Source organism: Poecile atricapillus, chromosome Z (assembly GCF_030490865.1).
Source record: "Poecile atricapillus isolate bPoeAtr1 chromosome Z, bPoeAtr1.hap1, whole genome shotgun sequence".
Lineage (NCBI taxonomy): Eukaryota > Metazoa > Chordata > Aves > Passeriformes > Paridae > Poecile > Poecile atricapillus.
Genome location: NC_081289.1, coordinates 57,512,072 through 57,534,442, shown reverse-complemented (window position 1 = coordinate 57,534,442; position 22,371 = coordinate 57,512,072). Strand labels below are relative to the sequence as shown.

The 22,371-nt window shown below is 42.6% G+C and overlaps 1 protein-coding gene across 1 annotated transcript; it reads right to left on the bottom strand.

Moving 5' to 3' along the window:
• Positions 1–9,150: 9,150 nt before the first annotated feature.
• LOC131573167 (serine/threonine-protein kinase pim-3) lies at positions 9,151–13,769 on the bottom strand. Its single transcript, XM_058826863.1, has 6 exons — positions 13,617–13,769; positions 13,157–13,266; positions 12,961–13,011; positions 12,305–12,668; positions 10,899–11,075; positions 9,151–10,745 (listed from the first exon to the last, which is right to left on the bottom strand). The coding sequence occupies exons 1-6, from the start codon at positions 13,696–13,698 to the stop codon at positions 10,561–10,563; spliced, it is 969 nt and encodes a 322-aa protein (XP_058682846.1). The 5' UTR covers positions 13,699–13,769; the 3' UTR covers positions 9,151–10,560.
• Between the last annotated feature and the right edge of the window lie 8,602 nt (positions 13,770–22,371).

Here is a 22,371-nt window from a genome sequence, read left to right as displayed (position 1 = left end):
GGGCTGATATGAAATTCTTCCCAGAAAACAGTAATAAGATATGCAACTCTTACATGTTCCCACATAATGACGATGTAGCAGGATGCTGATGTATCAAAAAGCCATTGAAAACAAGCAGTGTTTTGCAAGTCTTTGCACCTCACTGTAATAATAAACAGTAATCAGTCATTGTCATTTTCCCATATTTTTCCTTCTGAATCTTTAGAGGAATTTTACACCAGTGCATTCAGGTCTCATTAGCTTTCAAAAAGCTGCAGTAGTCACTTCCCCAGAAATGGCAAATTTACAGAAAAATAATTTTAATCTAATTTTTTAAATTTTTTATAATAAAGATACAAGCAAGAATGATTGCACAAAATTCTAATGCCCATGTCATTCACAAGACAAGACTACCACAATGAATCCCAAAATCTACAAAGCGATCTTTTTTCCTCATTATTCTTCACTTTCTAGTTTTAATCCCATTCAAATTCATTAGTATTCCTTCACTATGTTGTCAGTCTGCATTATGGTGGGGGTCTGGAAGACCTTCAACAAAAGAATTTTTGCCTGTGCTACAACCCTTTGTACCTTCATTCAATCCCAGTAGAAAGACTTTCTAAATGCCTGCATGTTGCAGGAAATCAACCCTTAATGAATCTTTGGATGCAAGTCTAAACAGATGACAGTACTTTCTAATCTGCTAAGGAAACAATGTTTTAATTAAGTATAAGGTTTAATAAAACTTTCACTACTTGTACAAAAATTCATGCTGATTAACAGACGGCTGACAAGACAACTCTAATAATTTCTGATTAAATGCTTTTGTTTAGTATTTTCAGTCACCTCTACAGGGAATTAATTACTGGAAATGAAAAAAATGAAGGTTCACACCAGTTAATATCCTTGAGAAAGTGGAAAGTAATCAACTGTATAAATTACAGTGGCATATACAGGCCAGCCTGTGGTCAAAATTTGTACAACATACCCCAGCCAGTTTTTGAGATGGTTAGACTGAAATGCATGTGCAGTTGCTGTTGCAAGTAGCTGCTCCTTGGTTTTAGGTAATCAGTGAGCAGCTGTGTTCAGATGAATATGCCATTGCAACTTTTCTTCACTTTGTGATTTTTTTAAATTACATTTACCTATTTCAAATGGCCACTACTGTAGTTGCAAAGCATATGTTTACATATCCCTTTCATACCTCATATTGCTCTTTAAATAAACAAATAACCTTCTAAGGCAAATCTACATGGGAATATACATGAGAACCAGACATCAGGCTGTGGTAAGTACTGATCTACCTACCTAGAAAAGGGTTTCAGCTACTCCTACTGAAACCATCCCAGCAAAATTGGGGTAACAGGTACTCCAACAAATGTTCTCAAACAGGCTTTCTATAAAACTAGTGAAAAAGGAGAAAATTAGCCACTTTTTATTATCCATAATTCTCAAAGAGGTGTTAGTTCAAAAATTTACCTGGGAAAATTTACTTGCAGTAAGTTTGATTAGACAATCCTTTAGGTGAAGTCTGATGCTGAAGTTTTTGCTCCTCTGAGTGACTGCATTAACTTGAGTCAGTTAATAGCGTTGTAAATGCTAATCTAGATATATCAAGATACTTTCATTTCAGCACAAATGTTTGTATTTTTTTCCAGGTCTAAGCCAATTGACAATCAATTATCTTGAATTTTAACAACTGGAGTGCAGAAGTGCAGTACTTGAGAACAAACATACACCCTCTGTGCAAGGTGATCTTTCCCTGTAGAAAACCAGCAGCAAGCTGTTTGATGCCTTATCACTATGTTATTTGAAGTATCTTCCATTCCAGCTTGTCACCAGTGCCATGCAAGCTTTGTACTGGCCACCTACAAGACCTGGGAGAACTTCATGAGCACTTCTGATAATCTTGTGTTTGTCCAGGGGTTCTTTATGACTTTTTAATTTTGCCTTGATGACCACCATTTGTGGTGCTCAGTTTTCAGTGAGCTTCAGTTGAACTAATCTGTTAATTAGAGAAGAACTACTATAGGAGTTTGAAATAGTATATCTATATATAGTTATATATATGAACTTGTGCAATTTGAAATTTCCACTAAAGAAATTTAACATTTTCCAAGAAAACATAAAAATTGGTCAGAAAGAGAAAATAATCTCAGGTCTGTTGATAACCTGGCTAAATATTCAGTGTTGTCAACTATATTAGTTGTTCTGGAATAAAGAAAGTTATACTCTAAGATGGCAGGAAGATGCAGAAAAAAGTTGTTATCATATATATATATATATATATATATATATATATATATATATATATATATATATATTCATAATCAGTGAATGAAGTCTCTAAAGGACTGTGAAAACTATCTGGGTAAAAAGAACCATTTGCACCAGTGCAGTTTTTGCCATGAAGATTTTAGTTTTAAAAGAATGTTAAATAATAAGAATGTAACTTAGTAAAGAATATGAAAGTGTGTATTATTTGTTCTGAAACTGTGACATGTTCTTCTCATGACCTGCATCAGTAGGAGTTTGTCACAGGTCATAAAAGGAGTTGGATAGTGCTGTTAGTTGGTGACATAGAAAGTCTGTTCAGCAGAGGAAAAGAGAGGTATAAATTATGATCAACATTTTTATGAACCCCTTTTCACACCAACAGGCAGTTACATGGGGAAAAAGACCTGGTGTTGTTAGCATGCTCTAACCAACTGAGCCAATCTCAAGGGTGAGTAATTGCTCTTTGTGGTATTAACAAAAATGCCACCAAGGACTCAGGTTTTGAGATAATTTTTATGCTCTACTTTTCTTTCAAGTTACCTTGCCCTTTCTTTCCAAATAACATTTGTTGTCTTACAGAGAGGACTTCTGAAAGACAGAAGGGTTTCTTTCTCTTTTTTCTACTGCTTTTCAGCATTGCAGGAGAAGTTTTCTTTACCACTCCTGGATTTCTTATTTATTTTCTCTGTAGGGCAGACATTCTTTTGTCACAAGTTAAAGGATAGCTCTGTACTCATCACACAGACAAAATTTCCCTTGAAATGATTGGAATATTTTGACAAGAACTGTAGAATTGGATCCTATAGCACCAAAAGTATTTTGGATAGGAGTTGTCAGGGAAATGGTGTTCCTCAGCTATGAGAGCTGCTTCAGTGCATCACCACAACAAGCACTAAACTGGGAAGAGTGCATCCTTAAAATGCGCTCAAAATTCATGGTTTACATAGGGACTGACCAAGATTTTCAAGATCAGTTGCTGAAGTTTTCCTTTAAGTATACTAGAATCCTACATATTAAACTGTGAGTATTGGTAGAAATATCCTAGAGAAGACAATGGAGCTCATGCCTGCTGAAGAGACTCAAAATGACAGAGAAATAGGAAAATTGTAGATCTTGAGATAAAACAATAAATGCAATAATGATAACGCATTTGTTTTACTTTTTCTCACTGCAACTTTTTTTCTGAATAGCTGTAAAGCATTGTCATTGACTAACAATTCTGAAATGTTTAATGTATTTTCTCATTTGCAAATGTACCTGTGAAGCTGGTTAAAAAGTAGGGCATACTGCTGAGATATATAAATATAGTAATGAATTAAGTTTTGACCTGTGTGGGATTCTGAGGGACCTTAGTTCCTTCACTTCATCTCTATTTGAGATACTGTACACCTCACAAGCAAATGCTCAGCACCTGATTTGAAGAAAAGTCACTTAAAATAATTTGCACGTCAGCTTAAGAATAGCAAGATTTGTCTTATTCCTTACAAATTCCTTGTTGCAGAAGTTTTTGAATAGAAGCTAGAGGGTATGCTTGATGGTACTGACAAGAGAAAATTTTATTTTTACACATATCCTTTCTTCAGCAGTACCATCTCTCTTCCAGCACATCCCAGACCCAAGTGGTTGTTCATATTCCCTCACTTATGCTGGGTTGCTATCAGAGAGATCAGTTTATTGATCTTCATATCAATGCACCAGCAAAAGGAAGGGATAGTGGGAGGAACAATTTAGCTGATGCTGGCTATGAGAAAAGGTCAGTAGCTCCATAACCTCACCATCTTGAGAAAATCTGTCACTACTATTGATTAGGTCAAATCTGCATTAAAAAGTTTTGGTTTTTCCAGTAGCAAAACCAGCACTGTCAATAAATTTTATATTGATTCAAAAAGCAGATGAATGATGTGTCTGAAATCTGTTTTTGTAATTCAAGATTACGCTGATGAAATTAAAATTTTAAAATAGCTGTAACTTCTAGATGATTTATGAAAAATGCTTGTTTCTAAAAATACTGATTTATTATACCCCACAATTTGTTTACTCTGGTGTTCAGCTAGCCTTACAGATATAAAACTCATCCTTACCACAACTTAATCTGCCTTCTTGTGGATTAAGTTTTTTATCCATTTATATCTGCCCAGACAATAGACAAATTTCTCTCTGCAAAACAGTGGTCTCTTACATTTTTCTATTATATATTATATATATTATATATTCTATATTATTTATATTTCAAGGCTTTTGATATTACTTAGACATTATAAACAAACAAACAAACAAATAAACTACCCTCCTCTTCCCCTCCCCTCTCTCCACCCCAAAATCTTTGCATGGAGTCCAAACACAGGCGTATTTCCCACAGGTAATGGACATCTTTCCTTAGGATGATCTTGAAAGAGACTGTTCCCTTTCATGACTCTATTAGGCTTGGAAGCTTCTGGAAAAACAATAAATTATGGGAAATCACCATTCCAATCTTTTATAACATATGCTTGTTAACATTTTTATACATTTTAATTCAAATAGACTGATATTTGATGCTTATATTTTCCTATCTTAAAAGCAAGGAAGCAGAAAAGGGGAGAAACTTCAACCCTGAAACCAGGCCATTCATAATTACGAGAGTAAGTTTCTCAAGCAAAACTTTTTTTTTTTTTATTTCTACAAAAGAGCATTTTTTTCAGTAACACTAACATACAAAAAAAATTCCACCTAGCTACTACACAGACAATTATTCATAAAATAATAAAACATTTGCTTCAGGAGTATGTCCATAATAGAGCAAAATACCAAATATTTCAATTTTCAGTATAATTTTCTGTAATCTTTGTGTAATTCTAACTGAAGCCTTAAAGTGACTGCTGAGTCAGTTATAATAAAAAGGAATAATTTTGATCCACAAGTTACTTTTCTGACTATGACTTAATTGTAATTTTGATGTTTAACACAGTCTTACCTGAGAAACAGTGCAAGTCAAAGTATGCATCTCACTAATTCTCTTAGTGGACTAGCATAAGCAGCTTTTTACATAATGGTTTGTGTGGTCAATTAGCAGAGTATTAGCTATAATAGATAACGTTCTTACTAAGACCATATTAATTAGAGCTTAAACATAGCTAATCTGAGACCTATATTGAATTTATATTATTATGTAAACAGAATATTTCCGTAGGCAAGTAATTTCCTTCATAGCATTGTAAGGAAAAGGAAATCCTTGCATCTGAGATACAAACATGCTGATTTTATCAGAGTATTGCAAACCACTTAGTGTTTCTTAAAACTTGACTGTGCCAGGCTGTATTACAAATAATAATTTCAAGCAGTAAAGGACACAAAGATTGAATACCTTTTAAATTTATTGGAAGAGAACGGCAAGCTAAGAAAATGTCTGCAAGTATTTAATGGATGTATGTTTCTGCTCCGCATTTTGCCTTGAGTTACACCACAGCTCTGGTGTTCTCTAGTCACTTCTCTTCATCAAAGAAAGAGCTGGTATGTCTATGTGAACACATTTTTTAGTTGTAACATGAATTCACCTGTTATGAGACAAACTTTCTCTGAAAATAATTAGGAATCCTGTCTTATACACATTTAATTTAATTTTTAGTTGCATGGATTTGTGGCCTCCTTATCATTTTGTTTAGCAATTCTGCAACATAATCAAAGCTTAGTATGTCTCTGGTAAATCAGCTACGTGAAGGAACGCTGTAGGCAAAAGCATATTAAATTTTTAAATCACAGATAACCATGAAACTAAGTAATTGCAAATTTACAAGTAGAGAAAATTTTGGACAGCATCAAAAACTGTAGTGCCATGAAACTAAAACACTGCTACCTTGACTTCTGCTACAAATTAGCAGAAGAATTCTACAAGAAGAACTCTAAAAAAGTGGAATCACTGCTGTTAGTAGAAAAAATTCCACTAACACTAGGCTGATATGGCCACAACATTCTGTTGTCTAGTTACACCACTGAGAATTATTGCCCATCTACATACCAGAAGACAAGTGCTTCTCATGGTTACTGAAATGAAGTGGAAGAATGAGGGCTAATATGGTTGTAAATGCTCGCACCAAGAGTCGTGTAGGTAGGTGACTGAAGGCACACCAGGCAGGTTAGCACTATAACATCAGATGCAGATTTGACAACCTTTTGAATACATACTCCCCTCTCCCATTTTTATTGGGAAGTTATTTTTGCATTTGTAGTGATTTAAAATTTTTCATTTTTAGTGAAATATCCCTTCAAGCATTATGGGATAATTAGGTATCAACCATACTCACTCATATCTAAAAATATAATCTAGCAGTGCTTTAAAATCTCCCCAATTTATGCACCATTATTTTTGGAACATGTACTTTAATTTCACCAACAGAGGTCACTAAACCACTGAGAGAGAACCGTAAGTGTTTGGTGGGAACAGACCCTAAGTCAACCTTCCTAACATCCTCTGATAGTGATTTTCAAAGGGGTTCTTGTTCAGCTGCTTTAGCAAATATAAGCTCAGTTAACAAAAAGAGAAAAAAAAAAAAGACACTGTATACTTATACACTCAGGGAAAAGAGCTTTATTAGGGCTATGAATTATGCAAAACACTACACTGTTAAAGATATTTCAGTATTAGAATATATGTAAAATGCCTATTATGAAGCCAGTAGCATACCTACATGCATAGGTATGAGTATTGGTAAATCAATTTTTCAAGGTTAAAACAGGCCCTGATTTAAACAATAGTGTTTTAAATGACCTGCTGAATTTTATTTTTCAAGCTTTGTGCTGTTAAAAACCAGCCTAGTGGGGAGAGAGTATGAAAAGGAGGATCCCGGAGAAATAACATTTAATGATATTAATACCAGATAGAAGCACAGGAGAAACCAAGAGCTGTCATAGACTTGCTCATTTTGGCAGAAACACTCAGCTAATGGAACTATATTAACACATCATTTTCCAACTTTCAACTGTAATGAAAAGCTATTTTTACAAATCATTACTTTTGGTACATGGTGTTTCAGCCACATGGCTTCTATTAGTGTACAGGGGAGTTTCACAAGCAAAGCTGCCTGTGCAGCACTGAAAGTGCACCTTTTATGTTGAGCTAATCCCAGGAGGGAGTCAGCACTCGTGCCAGTGTCCTTTTGACCTTTATCCTTTTAATGCATTTTGCCGCAGTAGCAAAAGGTGAAAACCTAGTTTTTATGTTTCAAAACAGAGCGTTTCTACGCTGATTCTCAGTGAAGCTAAGGAAAGTAACAGCTCTTGTGGAAATGTTGAAAGTCCCTAGCTCAGCAATCAACAATAGCTTTACAAATGTGTTTTTAGAATCGCTTTTCTGGTAGCCCTTTGAAGCTCACCCATAGGGCCCTGCTGCCATCCCTCTGAACAGCTGTGAACATGTGAAGTCACTGGAGTGGAAGATGTTAATTACTGTCAGCTACTGGAATTTCTCCAGGGACCTCTTGTGGTTAGAAACGTTTCCCTAAAGAAGTACACTAGGTGCTGGGATCCTCTCTTCTTAAGAAAAAGGAATTTCTCATTCTAAAGTGAAACTCTAAATATTCACTTTTAAGTGTTCTTCTCATAAGACAGTGTGATTTTTTCTATGCAATCTTAACTGAAGAATCTTTTATTTCTGTGAATAGAGTTCCAACAAAAGGGAACTGAACTTTTCAGGGACTAGGTTTAGCACATATACAGATTTTCATTAAAACCTGGGGAAACATGTCTAAAACAAGGAAGGAACAAAATCAGAAAACATAAGAAACAAATTGATGGACAGAATTCCTAACTGTGGTTAAGGCTTTTTTTTCATCGATGAGTAATTTTTCTTTTTGTGGCCAAGAAAAGTCAACACACCTTCCCTCTGTGCCATCAGAAAACTGCACAGACAAAAAATGGTCTTTTTTCTTCCGCTTTACCTCCTGCCATTCATCGGCATTTTGAGTCTAAACTAGTTAGCATCAGGAGCCTGATGTGATGCCAGCGAGATATTACCCACAGGGAACCAAAATAATAGCAGATGAGCTAGCAGAAAGATCCCCAGAAAGGGAAATAAAATAAAACCAAGATTCTAAGCCTAGCCCTTTACTGTGACAACTACAAAGCACCTTTAATGACTGAACACATCCTTAAATATACCTTGTAGATCCCTCTGCAGTAGTTAAACCTTGTAATCACTACCACCCCCGCAACAAGACCAAGCCAGGTCAGTCTCTGGCTGGAGAGAAATCAGGATGAAATCGTTAATCTGCAGGATTTGACTCCCAACGTGTGAAGATGAATGCCGAGGACATTTCTCTTGTCCTTTGCTGCAGTGAGAATGGCACATGCTCCCCCGTATCATACTCTATCAAGTGACACACCAGACTTTGATAATCTAAGGGAGTTGAAGGAAAACAGTCACCCTGATCTCCCAAGAATGCTGTCCCTTTCCCGTAAGGGCACAGAAGTCCTCATCCACGCCCAGAAGGAAAGTGCAAGTGGGAAGAAGGAAACTGAATGTAATGGAAAGTAAACATATCAACTGTGAAAACTACAGGAACCAGCAGCAGCTACAGAATTCCTTCCTTGTTATACCTAAGGACAAGTACACTGATATTCAGTGTTTACAGAGGTAAAAGTCCCACAATTACAGGGCCAATTCCCTTTTATGTAGGCTATTAGTGCTGTTGAATTGTACTCCTTCCCCAGTCCAACAATAAATGCAGTGATTGAGTAGATAGAGCTCAGATGAGGGATTGCTTAATTCTTTCAAAATGGCCACTGCTTAATGGCACAGACCATCTCCTAACCCTGGCTCAGCTGCTGCAGGCCTTTAACAAGGCTTGAGACACTAACAGCGTGTTCCTCAGCTCATCACAAGGAACAGTGAAGATAAATGTAAATACACAAACACAGAACTTGTTATATACAAAAAGTTTAATTGAAATACCTGTATAAAAAATATGATCTCCATACATTTCACACCGTTAAACAGAAGAAAAAATCCAAATCCAAGCTGCATAAATGCAACCAGATCACAGAAACACAGCTATTAAAATAAATTAAGGTTTATGACTCTGCCACTCTACCTTCCAGAGCCAATGCACGGAGACTGTACAATGTCAATAATTTAAAACCCTTCCAAACAGCATTACTTTACACTTCTGGTACAATAATACCAGACAAAAGGCATACTGACTAACTTTAAAAAATCATTCTATTTCCCTTAAATTAGACTTTGTACAACAATTTCCCATCTTCCAACAAAAAACTGGTAAGGTCAGAATTTTTTTTTTTTTATTTTTTTTTGTAACCAAAAGTTGACAGGAATGCAGAAAAAAAGTGCCATGGGCAAACCACAAGAATTCCCATGGGGAGAAGGAGGGGAAAGCACAGTGTTGAATAACTCTAACCAAATAAATTAACCAAATAAATAGCCACAGTTGAAAACTGTGGGAGGTCTTCTAAATTCCAAACAATAAATAACTGTATAGTACACGGGAAAAACCGAGTTTACATAAACACATTATACAGGTATGGAAAAAAAAAAAGTAGAAGTCCTTGAATATTGCATTGATTGTGCATTCAACATGCCCATACATACTTTAAGACTCGCAGGGTGACAAAAGGCCGGGGGGGAGTTGAGAAAGGGGCTTCTCATGCCCAATGGTAGAGATGATAAAAGGAAACATGAATAAATGTTTCTGATAAAGAAGCTGATATACCTGTTCATATTTCTGTGCAGGCTATAGGAAATATTTTGAGCAGCAGAGGTGGGCTGGATTTGTAAAGGGCAGGGGCGCAGGAGTGAAATGTCTGTGTTCAAGTATTCCATCACCAGTGGATGGGACTACTTCATTCAATCACCGAACAGGTTCTCCAATGCATCATAGGAGCTGCTTCCCCCAGCACCGAGTCTAAAGGAAGCAAATTCCTATAATGAACTGGATCTTCTTTGGACATAGACAGCTCAAAAAAGAAAGTCCCACTGAAGCAGCTTTCAAAAAGGCACTCAAAAGCAAATAAAATCTAGTCCAGGCTCTATGAGAGCAAAAAAGTTTACCATGTATTCAAGAGGTCACTGCTTTCTTAATAAGGTCAGTCTTTGACTAAGTACTGGCCTGCAACTCCCAAACATCAGCGTTTCCAAAGGAAATCTCTCATTCCAAAGCAGAAACCAGCAAAGGGGGAAAACAAAATCAAGTCCCTCAGACAAAGATTCAACTACAGAATAATGAATGCATTTTTCTAGCCCCTCCTATGTATTGGCAGCAGCACTGTGGTCTTTCTGCTTGAAGCTCCCCCTCCCAGTGCGAGGTCCTTAGTAATTCACAGACTCTCATTACTTGAACTTGTGCTAGATACATCAGTATCAAGGGTCCGTAGCCTTATGTCACAGTCCTCAGACTTCACTACATCAGATTTGTGCATCCATTGATGGTCAAAAATCTGGTCAAGTGTTGGTCTGTCTGAAGGCCTCAGTGAAAGGCACCATTTGATCAGTTGTTGACATTCTGTAACAAAACAAGAAAGCCATATTAGATTAAAAAAGTAAAAAAAAAAGATAATCCTCAGTAACAAAAATCCACCCACACAAGCTCACACGTGCAAGACTATTAAAAAAATCCACAAAACTAGAAAACCCATTAGATTTCTATAGAACTTACCAGGTGAAATTCTTCTCCTGAAGTATAATCGTCCCCTCAAGATTTCTTCATCTTGCTCAAAAGGGATGTCCCCACAAACCATGTCATACAGCAGAACTCCCAGAGACCATACTGTTGCTGACCGCCCATGGTATCTGTGGTATCTGATCCACTCTGGAGGGCTGTATACTCTCGTTCCTGAAAGCAGAAAAAACCCACAATTGAAGATTTAAAGTGTTTCCCTTGACATTTAGGAATTAAAAAAAAAAAAAAGCAAGAACAAAAAAACCCCAAAAAAAACCAAACCCAAAAAACTAAACTGCTTAAAATTTTTCACAAGCCAAAGTCATTAGCAGTGTAATTTCAGGTCATCTGCAGAGTTACACCATCAACAGACTTGGCCCATCCGGTTGTTCTATTTTGTTGCAAGGAATAACACAGCCCCATCAGCTGACTGTTTACTGAGGCAAGCTCCCTTTCACTGACCACGTGGCGTCTGCAGCATCACACCAAAAATAGACACAAAAGGACAAAGGGGGCTGGCAGGGAGGAGGGAAGGGCGACAAGAAGGTGAAACTCAGGTCTGCCCGCATTACACGGGGCTAATCTGCTTTATCCAATTCCACAGAGCAATAAACAAAATAGGGCCGCTTACGATTCCTGCGTTTTTAAGGCCCTCCCCCCCCCCCGGGCTTTTATGCGGCAGCTTTTCCCAACCCGCCCCCCTCCACTCCTCCAGTGCCCGAGGGCTCCTTGGATACCAAACAAAAAGGGGAATTCGTGATGCCGAGGGTCACGTGCGGTGGGGCTTCGGGTTTCACAACAAACAGATGTGAGTGCGGCAGCTGGGGGCGGGGGGAGCGAGACCCCGTGTTACATCAGTCATACTCCACGCACCGGGGGAAATACTCCCCTCTGGTCACATGCCGGCTTATGTTCAGCTTTCCCACCTCTAAAGCATCGACCCTAGCCGCTATAGCAACTCATTCTGAGAGAGTGCATTTGTCCCCATAGCTTTAAAATCTGCAATGCGGGATTTCCAGGACACTGGCAGAATGGGAGCAGGGGAGGTACCACTCCGAGTTAAAAAAAACGCCGCATATAAAAACTGCATATCCACACATGGAAACATCCGACACTGGCAAAACCTCCATGTAAACAGATCGCCCTCTAGGAAAAAAACCCCGCTTTTTCCAAGACAGGGAAACATAAACTGCTGCGTCACTGCCTGGAATCGCTTCTTTCCTGCGCAACTGAACACCCCTAAGCGGCTTCGGGTCCACAGGTTTCCATTACCGATAGATCTGATATGAACCCCCGTGTCAGGGGTTCTGCTTGTTGTGACTGGTCACTGGAAAGGGGCTAAGCAGCAGCTCTAGGGAGGGCGTCACCCCGGGAGGGGCACGGGAAGGGTGGGGGACACGTACCGTCGAAATCGGTATAGACTGTGTCCTTGAGGAGGGCCCCCGAGCCAAAATCAATGAGCTTCAGCTCGCCTGTACGGAGGTCAACCAGCAGGTTCTCGTCCTTGATGTCCCGGTGCACCACACCGCAGCCGTAGCAGTGGCGCACCGCCTCCAGCACCTGCCGGAAGAACCCGCGGGCCGTCTCCTCGTCCAGGGCACCTTTCTCCGTGATGAAGTCGAACAGGTCCTTCACCAGCTCAGGCCGCTCCATGATGATCAGGTACCCGTCGGGCCGCTCGTACCAGTCCAGCAGCTTGATGACCCCTCTGAAGCCGGAGCCCACCTTCTTGAGAAGGACGATCTCCAGGGGTACCATGATGCCGCTCTGGGCAGAAAAAGGGGTGCGGGTCAGCGGGGGGTGGCGCGGCCCGGGGCACCCCTTCGACTGAAGGGAGGGAGGCGGGGAGGGCGTGCAGGGCGGGGAGGAGGGCGCGGCCGGCGGGCCCCCTCTGCCGCTGCCGCAGTCCGAGGGGCGGGCGCGGCGCTGCGGCGGCGAACCCCCGCCAAATTCCCTCCCGACGCAGAGGCCGCGCCAGCGGGGCGGGCCCCGCCGCCCACACAATGGCCCCGCCGCGCAGAGCCCCGCGGCACCCCCGGAGTCCCCCCCGGGTACTTACAATCGTGCCCCACTCGGTCACCCGCTCCTTCACCACATGCTTCACGGCGACCTGCGGAGCGCGGAGAACGGAGGCGCCGTGAGCGGCGGGGCGGGCTCAGCCTGCGCCCCGCCGCCGAGGGCCGGGCCGGCCGCGCCCGCCGCTTCCCGCGCCACGCTCCCGCCCGCCGCCCCCGCCCGGGCGCCCCGCGCCTCACCGGCAGCCCGTCGGCGATCCTGCTCCCCGCGTACACGGTGCCGAAGCCCCCGCTGCCCAGCACGGAGCCCACTTGGTAGACTTTATCAAACGGCTCCTTCTCCACTTTCACTGCGGAAACAAGAGGGAAAACCCCGCATTAATATCCTCAGCCGCGGTGCGCCCGAATAATAATAACACTGGTAATAATAACAAAAAAAATTTAAAAAAAGAGCCCCCACAAACGCTTTGCCCAATGGACCCGGACTGTGTGCATTGCCCTGATTCTGACCAAGGCTTTACTAAAAAAAAAAATAAAAAAAAAATATTCTTCAATTAAGAAAAAAAAAAAAGAAAAAAAAGCAAGAATAGAATAAACGCAGCTCCGGGAGGTGCGAGACGCCGACCCCGACACCCCAGTAACGCAGGGCGGGTCTGCGCCCTCCGGCGCGGCGCTGCCAGGGGACACCCGAGCCCCGTACCTGGCTGGAGGATCTTCACCGGCAAGTGGTCCATGCTAGGGCTGCAGATGTGCGCCAGCGAGCCGAACTTGGAGAGCAACATCTTCCGAGGGAGGGAAAACGTCGAGTTAGCTCCCCGCGGCAGCTCCGCCGGCGTCCTCTTGGCTCGGCGCGGCTCTCTCCGGAGCCGGCGGAGGGCGGCGAGCCGCCGAAAGTGTCTATGTGGCTCCTTCTTCGGCCGGGAGCGGGAACGCACGGAGTCCTTGGGGGTCCGTCCCCGCCGGCAGCAGTCCAGGCGTCGGTAGCACAAAGTCCTCCGGAGAAACGCAGTCAGAGAACGCGCCGCTCCCGCGTTCCTTCTTCCACCCAGCGAAAGCCGCTCGAGGCGCAGGCAAGCGCAGGCAAAACTATAGCCCTCCGCGGAGGCAGACGAGTCCGGGGTCTTCGGATCCACGCGTGGAGCCCGCCCCTGCGGGGGCCGCGGCGGCAGGAGCGGGCTGGGCGCCGCAGTGGAGCCGTGGCGCGCGGAGGACAGACCGCGCCGCCGCCGAGCTGCCCGCGCGCTTCTGAGCCGGCGGCGCCGCCGAGCCGTCTCTTAACTCCCAATATTTTGGTGCGGGCAGAGTGCGGCGAGCGCGCCGAGAATATCCCTCCGCGGGGGAGGGGGGAACACCTCTCCCTGCCGCCCCCGCCGCCCCCTCCCCTCTGCGCCGGAGCCCCTGCGGGGCGGCGGCCACGACTGCAGCGCCCTGTCCCACCCCACAGCACGGGCGGGCACGGGGAGGGCGGGGGGCTGGGAACTATTTGTTCTGTAGTAACCGGCGCGTAGAGTTACACACCGTCTGAGAGGAACGCATCACACATTAGCGGCAAAAAAAAAAAAAAAAAAAAAAAAAAAAAAGGGCGGGGGGAGATTCTCCCGTGTGCGTTAACGCCGCCGTGCGGCCAATCGCCGGGCGCCCTTTCAAAGGGCTCCCGCTGCTGCCCAATGAGGAGAGCCCTCATTTGCATGCGGCGGCGCGCGGCCAGGCGGCGGCAGGGCGGGAATGCCGCGGCGCGCCGGGCCCGCCCCGCCCCGGGCTGCGGAAAGGTCGCTCCGAGCCGCCGCGTCGGGGGCTGCGCGGGGGCGGGGCGCCAGCAGCGCTTGGGCACGGTGGGCCGGGGGTCTGTGGAGCCCGTCTCGGGAGCCGGCAGCCCCGGCACGTTGATCGGTGCCCGCTCGTTTTGCCAGCCGGGACTCCCCGGTGAGCACGCGGATCGCTCCCTCGCCCTCAGCGGCGATTCCTCCTCTTCCTCCTCCCCAGCGCTGCCCCTTCGCCTCGGCGCACGTCGGCCCCGTGCCAGCTCGGGGGGACGCCGGCGCCTGCCCTCCGCGCCTGCCTCTGTCAGTCACCTCCCCTGTGCGGAAGCCCCGCGGGGCCGTGCGGCGCGACGGCGGGCGCCGGAGTCCTGGCGGCGCAGCTCGGCAGAGCCGAGCGCTTCCCGCCCCGCTAGGCGCCACGCCGGGAGAGGGCACGGAGCCGCTCCATTTCCCGGCGCTACCACTGCCCAACGCGCCCCGCCCCGCAGGGGGCGCTGCACCAACGGGAATGGGGGCGCGTCCCGTCCGAGCGGGCTCGATGGGGTCCCTGTGCTCTGAGGCTGCGGCCGCGCCGGTCACCGCGGTCCGGGCTCCGGCCTTTTCTGAAGGGGCACCGAGACAGTTATAGGTGCGCTCGGGCGGAGGGAGAATCCCGAGGGCATCCGGGAGATCTTGCCGAGTGTCTCACCAGCAAAGCTGTGGGCCGCTACTTTAGAAATTAATGAGCGCGCTGCTAGGTGGGCAACAGCACCTTAACAACTGTTCCAGCAGCCACTTAGAGCCCAGCGCAGATGCCAGGCAAGGCTGGCGCTCGGGCGAGCGCCCCGCCGTTTGCAGACAGCTTGGCGGCCGCCCCTCCGCGCCCCGTCACCGCCGCCCCGTCACCCCCCGGGCCAGGTGCGTGGCCGGGAAAAGCTGCGGAGCTGGAGGGACCGGTGCTCAGCGGGGATCCCTGACGTGAGGGTGTTTTTGGCAGCCCCTCCCACCCTGAGCTCTCGGGGACAGCCTAGCAGTTGGCATTGTCTGATAATAGTAGTGCTGTAATCTCGGGCAGTCGTGCCCATAAACAAAGCAAGGGCTTCTAGGGAGAGGTAATATCTTTTATTAGATTAGACCAGCTGATGTAAAGGTCAAGTTTGCAGGCGCAGTTTCAACCCTTCATGTCGCAGAATGTATTTTTTGAAGATAGATCAGTTGGGCTATAAAAGTTACTACTTCTCATACAGACCAACTTGCAGAGGCTCCAAAATAAACCATTGAGTTTATTGAGTAGCTGAGGAATAATTTAGAACGTTTCATGTTTTTTGTTTTGTTTTGTTTTGTTTTTCCTTAAAGCTAATGATTGGGATTTATGAGATAAAGCAATAAAAAAGCTGATTTGATTTGGTTTGGTTTGGTTTTGCTTTTTCTTTATTATTATTTTTTTTAAATTTGTGTTAGACCCTGCCTTTTGGCTGTCTCAAGTCACATTAATAAAAGTTAATATGTGTAACAGTGTAAGTGCTAATTATTTAGGGAATTAACACTGCAAGTTGTTACTAATTCCTGCTTTTTTTACATGACCAGGCATGAAAAATCATGCATGTATCACTGGTCTGCAAATGTAAAAAACATCAGTCATTCCAACTATATTTAGAATTGCTTAAATTCATCTCTGTGTGTGGCCAATGTATAGTAAATCAGTGATACACTAGCCTTGAACCTGTTCAGGAAATACTACAGTTCCTTCTAAGTCCTGTTGCATTTAAGCTACATCTTCAGCTGTGTCAGCTGTCAAAAAAAACCCATGACATACCTTTCCACATCTATATTTGTAGCAAAATGGTAATCTAAAAATTCTGGGATCAATCCTGGTGGTATTGATGTAACTCCCAATCTGATTTGTATTTTCACACCAGTATGAAAGGGAGGTTATTTTACATTTTACATTAAAGAAAACAAGGTAGTTACTGTAAGGAAAAAAAAAAAAAAAAGGTGATAAGGGGGTATTTTTCTTCATTCACTTAATTTTGGCAGACAGACATTTAATTTGTATACAGCTACAAGCACTCTTGGTTTGACAGAATTACAGATGGATCCCAGACATGGAATTTACCCTGTCTTTACATACAAGCCTTTCATGGGTTTGTGGTACTCCTTTTGATCTGGCTTGGAACATGCAGTTCAGTGGTCCTGAACAATTATAGCTGCAGAAATATTTTATAAACTAGTTTTGGCCACTTTAACAGTGGCTTTGCAACTATAAATGGAAAATCATTCATGGGTAGGATGCCAATTTGATTTAGAATTCATGTTTCTGTGCAGCAGTCCCTGAGCAGGAGTTTGTCAGGCACAGAAATATAGAAGTTCCATGGAAGTTTCTGTTTGCAGAACAGTACTACCTTCAGGCTACCTTTTAATGTCTGTATGAAACTCAAAGTTTGCTGTGGCACATCATCAGGTACTGCACCAGTGACATTAATGGGCTCTAATATATACTTACAGCCATTGTAGGTCTTCTGGATGGGACTACCAAAATGCATCTGTTCTCACAATGCAACCATAAGGAATGCTGCTAAGGATGCTCTGGCAGTAAATGTCCATTAAACTTACAAGAATATTGGTATATCTAGGTCACTCAACCTCTTTACATGTCAGAGCTTCTAGCTCCCTTAATGACTCTGCTTGATTCTCTTCAGTCTCTCTTTTCTTTGGCAAGAGAGCAAACTGAACACATTGCTCTGGATGTGGCTTCATCTCTGCTGAAGAGAGGGCAATAATCTTGTCCCTTGACCTGCTGGCTGTGGCATTCCAAGATGTAGTCAGTGTTCATTACTGCAGGTGCACACTGCTGACTTTGTTGGTTTATGGTCCACTGGGTCTTCTCCTGCAGAACCATTAGTTCCAGCCTGCACTTCTCCCTAACTATATCCTGTCCCAGATGTGGGATCTTGGCATTCTTGTTTTTGGAAGTCCAATACAGATGTATGCGTTACACATTTATTCAGCTAGTTGAGGTCTGAATAGCAGCTACCAACAGCCCCCCTTGAATTGCTGTCACCTTGTATTTCCAAAGGTCATGGATGAAAAAGTTAAATATCAGCCATTTCATTGATCACAAGAAATATCCCTTGGAATCATCTGCTAATTTGATTTAAAACAGTTATTAGGTACCTTTTGAGGCCCATGACCTGGCCAGTTTTTAATGCACCTTGTAGTATACCTGTGTCTTCCCATTTTGGCTGCAGATGCTGAAAAATTATCAAAGTTCTGGCTACAGACAAGGGGAGTAACACCTACTCTAATCTTACCCAGAGAAACCTGTAATGTAGTTGTAGAAAACAGAGTGACTAAACATGGTTTGTCCTTGGGAAATTCAAGATGTCTGTTCTCAATAACATTTTATTGTCATGGTAATGATTTCCATGAATACTTGCTCCTCAATTTCCTCAGCCACTGAGAGAAGGTTGATCATATTTTCACCACCCAGATCCTCCTTTTTCAACTTCCTAAGACAGACATTTTTATAGTTGTTAGAAACCTCCTCTGATCACTGTGACCTTTCACAAGGGACTGAGAGTGCCCTTCCAATGACTTTTGCTGTCACTCTTAGTACTCTCAGATGTATCCTGTCCAGTCCCATGGACATGTATGACACTTCTAGCTTGTTTAACTAGACCCTGACTTGATCCTTGCTACTTGACATGGAACTCTGGGATCCCTGAGAGCAGACCATGCCAGTAGAAACAGATAAAATGAATACTCATGTGCTGTGTCACAAGGTCACCTTGAGTGTTCAGCAGTTGGCCTGGATTTTACTCAGTCTCCTCTTTTGTTGCAAAAGTGTCCTTACCCATGACATCCTTCATCAATTTTAACTGCACGTAAAGATTGCCCCTCTAATTCCATCCCTGCATGCCCAGGAAATGTTCCTGTGTCCCCACTTCCACCTCCCCATATGCTTGGTTTTTGTTGTTGAGCTCAGTCATATATACCCTGTGCTGCTAAGGAAGGCTTCTGCTATATTTTCCTGTTTGCTCGCAAATTAGGACATATAATAATAATGACTCTGCCAGGTCTTACAGATCAGTTGTTAGGCCTCTTCTTTCAGCATCTCCAGGGCTTTTCTTTTGACCAATGTGTCTTGTGAAGCCACAACCTCTCTTTATTTCTTTGCATTTTAGAATATGCTGAGTTGGAAGGGACCCATCAGGATGATCAACTGGCCCTGAGCAGAACACCCAAAAACTCACACCTGAGAATGTTCAAATGTTTCTTGAACTCTGTCAGGTTGGTGCTTTGACCACCTCCCTGGGGAACCTGTTCAGTGCTCAACCACCCTCTGGGTGAAAAGCCTTTTTCTCATATCCAACCTAAACCTCGCCTGACCCAGTTTCACCTTGTTTTTTGAGTCCTTTCATGGGTCATAAGAGGGATGAAATCAGTGGCTACCCCTTCACTCTCCCTCATGATGATGTTGTAGACTGCAGCGAGGGCTCTCCTCAGTCTTCTCCAGGCTGAAAAGACCAAGTGACCTCAGCCACTCCTCATACAGCTTCCCCTTTAAACCCTTCATCATCCTTGTGGCCCTCCTTTGGACAATCTCTAGGTGCTTAACGCCTTTTTTTATGTTGTGGCACCCAAAACTGACCCCAGGACTTGAGGTGAGGCTGCCCCTGTGCAGAGCAGAGTGGGACAATCCCCTCCTTCACGCAGTCAGTGTTGCTGTACCTGATGCAACCCAGGACACGGCTGGCCCTCCTGGCTGCCAGGGCACTGCTGCCTTATATTCAGCAGAAAGATACTGACAACTTCAGTTACACACCGTGCATTTCCACATATGGCACCTTCTTTTCCCTTTATAAATCAATATCCTGAGTGTATTCAGTCAAAGTTGACTCCAACCATAAGCATTAGTGAGACCAATATTGAGGTACTGTTAAAAGAAGGCTGAAAACTGAAAGGGTTTTCAAAGAGAATACAAAATTTAGGACTGGTATCTTAAAACACGAAGCTCTACTAGCTCAAGCTATTTTATTTATTTGACCTGTTACCATAACAGTCTAGAAGTATCTACAATTCATTTATTTTTTTTTCCACCTGATATTTGCTAGCTCTTTAAGTCTCACACAGGAAGAGTTTCCCAGGTTGAGAACCGAGAGAAAACAACAAATTCTAGAAGTAAAGTACAGGTGGGTTACAGAACCTCACTGTGGATGTAGTTCTCTGGTAACTGAAGACCAGGTATTGAAGCTGGATTAAAAATAATGCAAGAAAATACGCTCATGTGTAAAAAGAACTTACAGATTTGATGCACAACTTGCATTAGATACCATGACATTGTGTCAGGTGAAGTCAGACTGGTAAGTCTCTGGAGCATTAATATTTATGATTTGAAAAGCATGGCTCTGTACAGAACTGAGTTCTCAGGACCCCGTCTTTCACTGTTTTGCAGGTGGAACTTTGTATTCAGTAGAGAGACTGCACAATTTCAGCAGCTGTTTTCCCTATTTCAAAAAATATATTGAACTAAAGTGGGATCAAGGAAAGGTAATGAGAATGACTGAGTATATGAAAAAAACCAACCAACCTCTTTTGAAAGATTAGGCCTTTTTTCACTTTAGAGGGAAGATCAAGAAAGAGGATACAGTAAAATAATGGTCTAGGTACCATAGATCAGATGACTGAGTTCTCTCTCATTTAACATGAGCTGAGAAACATCAAGGAGAATTAAAAGGTAACTTTCAAAACTGAAAAAAATACCCAAACCCAACCTGTAATTACCTCTATATATAAAACTTGTAATTAGACCATGGAACTCACTGCCAAGTCACAAAGGCCAAGAATGTAACAAGATTAAAAAGGGTATTGTATTTTTAGTGATAACAAGTATATTCAAAGTTATAATTGGAGGATAAAAATAGTAGAAGGGCTATTAAGTATCAAATTTCAAATTTCAGCTGTGGAAAACAGCTTTATGTCTTGTAGAATGAGTTGATACTGTCATCAGCAAATTAATGAATAAAGAATGTAAGTAAGGAGTGAAGAACATAGTTCACCTCTGCCTGCTCTGGAGTCTTTATATGTATAGAGTGAGCCAAAGTGGTAGTTTGTGTACCAAGGCAATTCTTAATAAAGTCCTGTCTGTATTTGCTCCTGTGATTCTGTTTGTGTTAGTAGTGTTATATTTGAACTGCTGCAACGATGTGAAAAATTGATCTGGGTACAATGATTGTTTAATGGGATAGTCAAAATGAGTGTTTTTCAACCTATAATCTATGATGGGATGAAGCAAAAAAACCCAGTTTTTGTGACTGTGTTTCATAGAAATGTTAGATTACAGATGAAACTGGATTGTGTTCTACCTTCCCTTTGAAGTGCGAAGATATGAAAGCCTTATCTGAGTTGTGACCACCATAGTTAGAAGATTTATATCATTCCATTGTATCTGTGCCCTGATCCAAAATGCTGTATTACCAGTAAAATAATTCATCAATCTGTTAATAATAAATTCATTTTAACAGACAGTGTCAATATGAATGAGTCTTTCTATATTTGAGAATAAATAGAAAAGTTTGTTTTTCAATAATTATAATGATAATAAGTAATAAAATTGCTGAAGACTTGCAAAAAGAGACAATATACAGAGCTGTCAGCTCTCCACTTGATCTTTTCTGAATCTTGACACTAAATTTAAACTCAAACATAATACCAACATTGTAAGTCAAAATATTATGTTTATGTGGTCTTATGCTACTAATTTCTACTCAATATATAGATTCATTTCTAATTTTAAAAGCAAGAGGAGTAATTTAAAGGAGACTGAAAGGACAGTTGGTGGGCAAGTTAAATGAAGAACTGTTATAATAATATGGTAGTTGTAATATGAACATAATGAAATAAGTTCTGCAATAGGTGGATGCACTTTGTCACAACAGTTTGTCAACCAGTTTTATGGCTACATAAGTTACTAATTAAGGCTTGATGAGCCAAAATTCAGCAGTATAAAGCGTTCAGACCTTTCCTACTAACTTAGCATCACTACCTTTGTGCTTCCACTTCCACTTTCTCTACTTCAGTTTCTCAACCACTCTGTAATGAGAAAAATACTATGGAGTTACTGTAATTACAGAAATAAGATCTGTCCTTTGAACCATATACAGGAGAGAACCACCAGATTAGTTTGTATGGGTGTGCCCCACCTCTATGATTGACAACCTACTGGTGTTCCTGGTCTTTGCTAATCTAAAAGGATGTAATTATTAACCAGCAAAACGCCACTCCTTCACATGCATCCCACGTGTACTCCTCTGCAGAACTGCCGCCAGTCACTGCTGCTGTTGCTAGGACCAGACACAGAACAGCATCATTTAGCAAGGTGAGGATCCTCAACACTGATCTAGTGTGTGTAATAGAAAACAGAAGTTCATATGGAGGAGAAGGCTATATATTGAGTAAATTTCTCTGTAAGTACAATTAACTCTTGCCAGAATAGGCTGCCTTTTCTGTGTTTTGAAGTTAGATTAAGTCTATGAGAAGAACAGTTCCATTTAACATATATAAAAAGTTGGTACCTGATTTGTTAATGTACTATTAAAATAATAGTAATAAGAAAAGGGAAGGAATGAGTATCCTGAAAGGATCTTTGATCAAGGCTCAGCTGAATGCACTCCAATATTTGCATTATAATCTAAAACATAGTGACTGTCCTTGCTC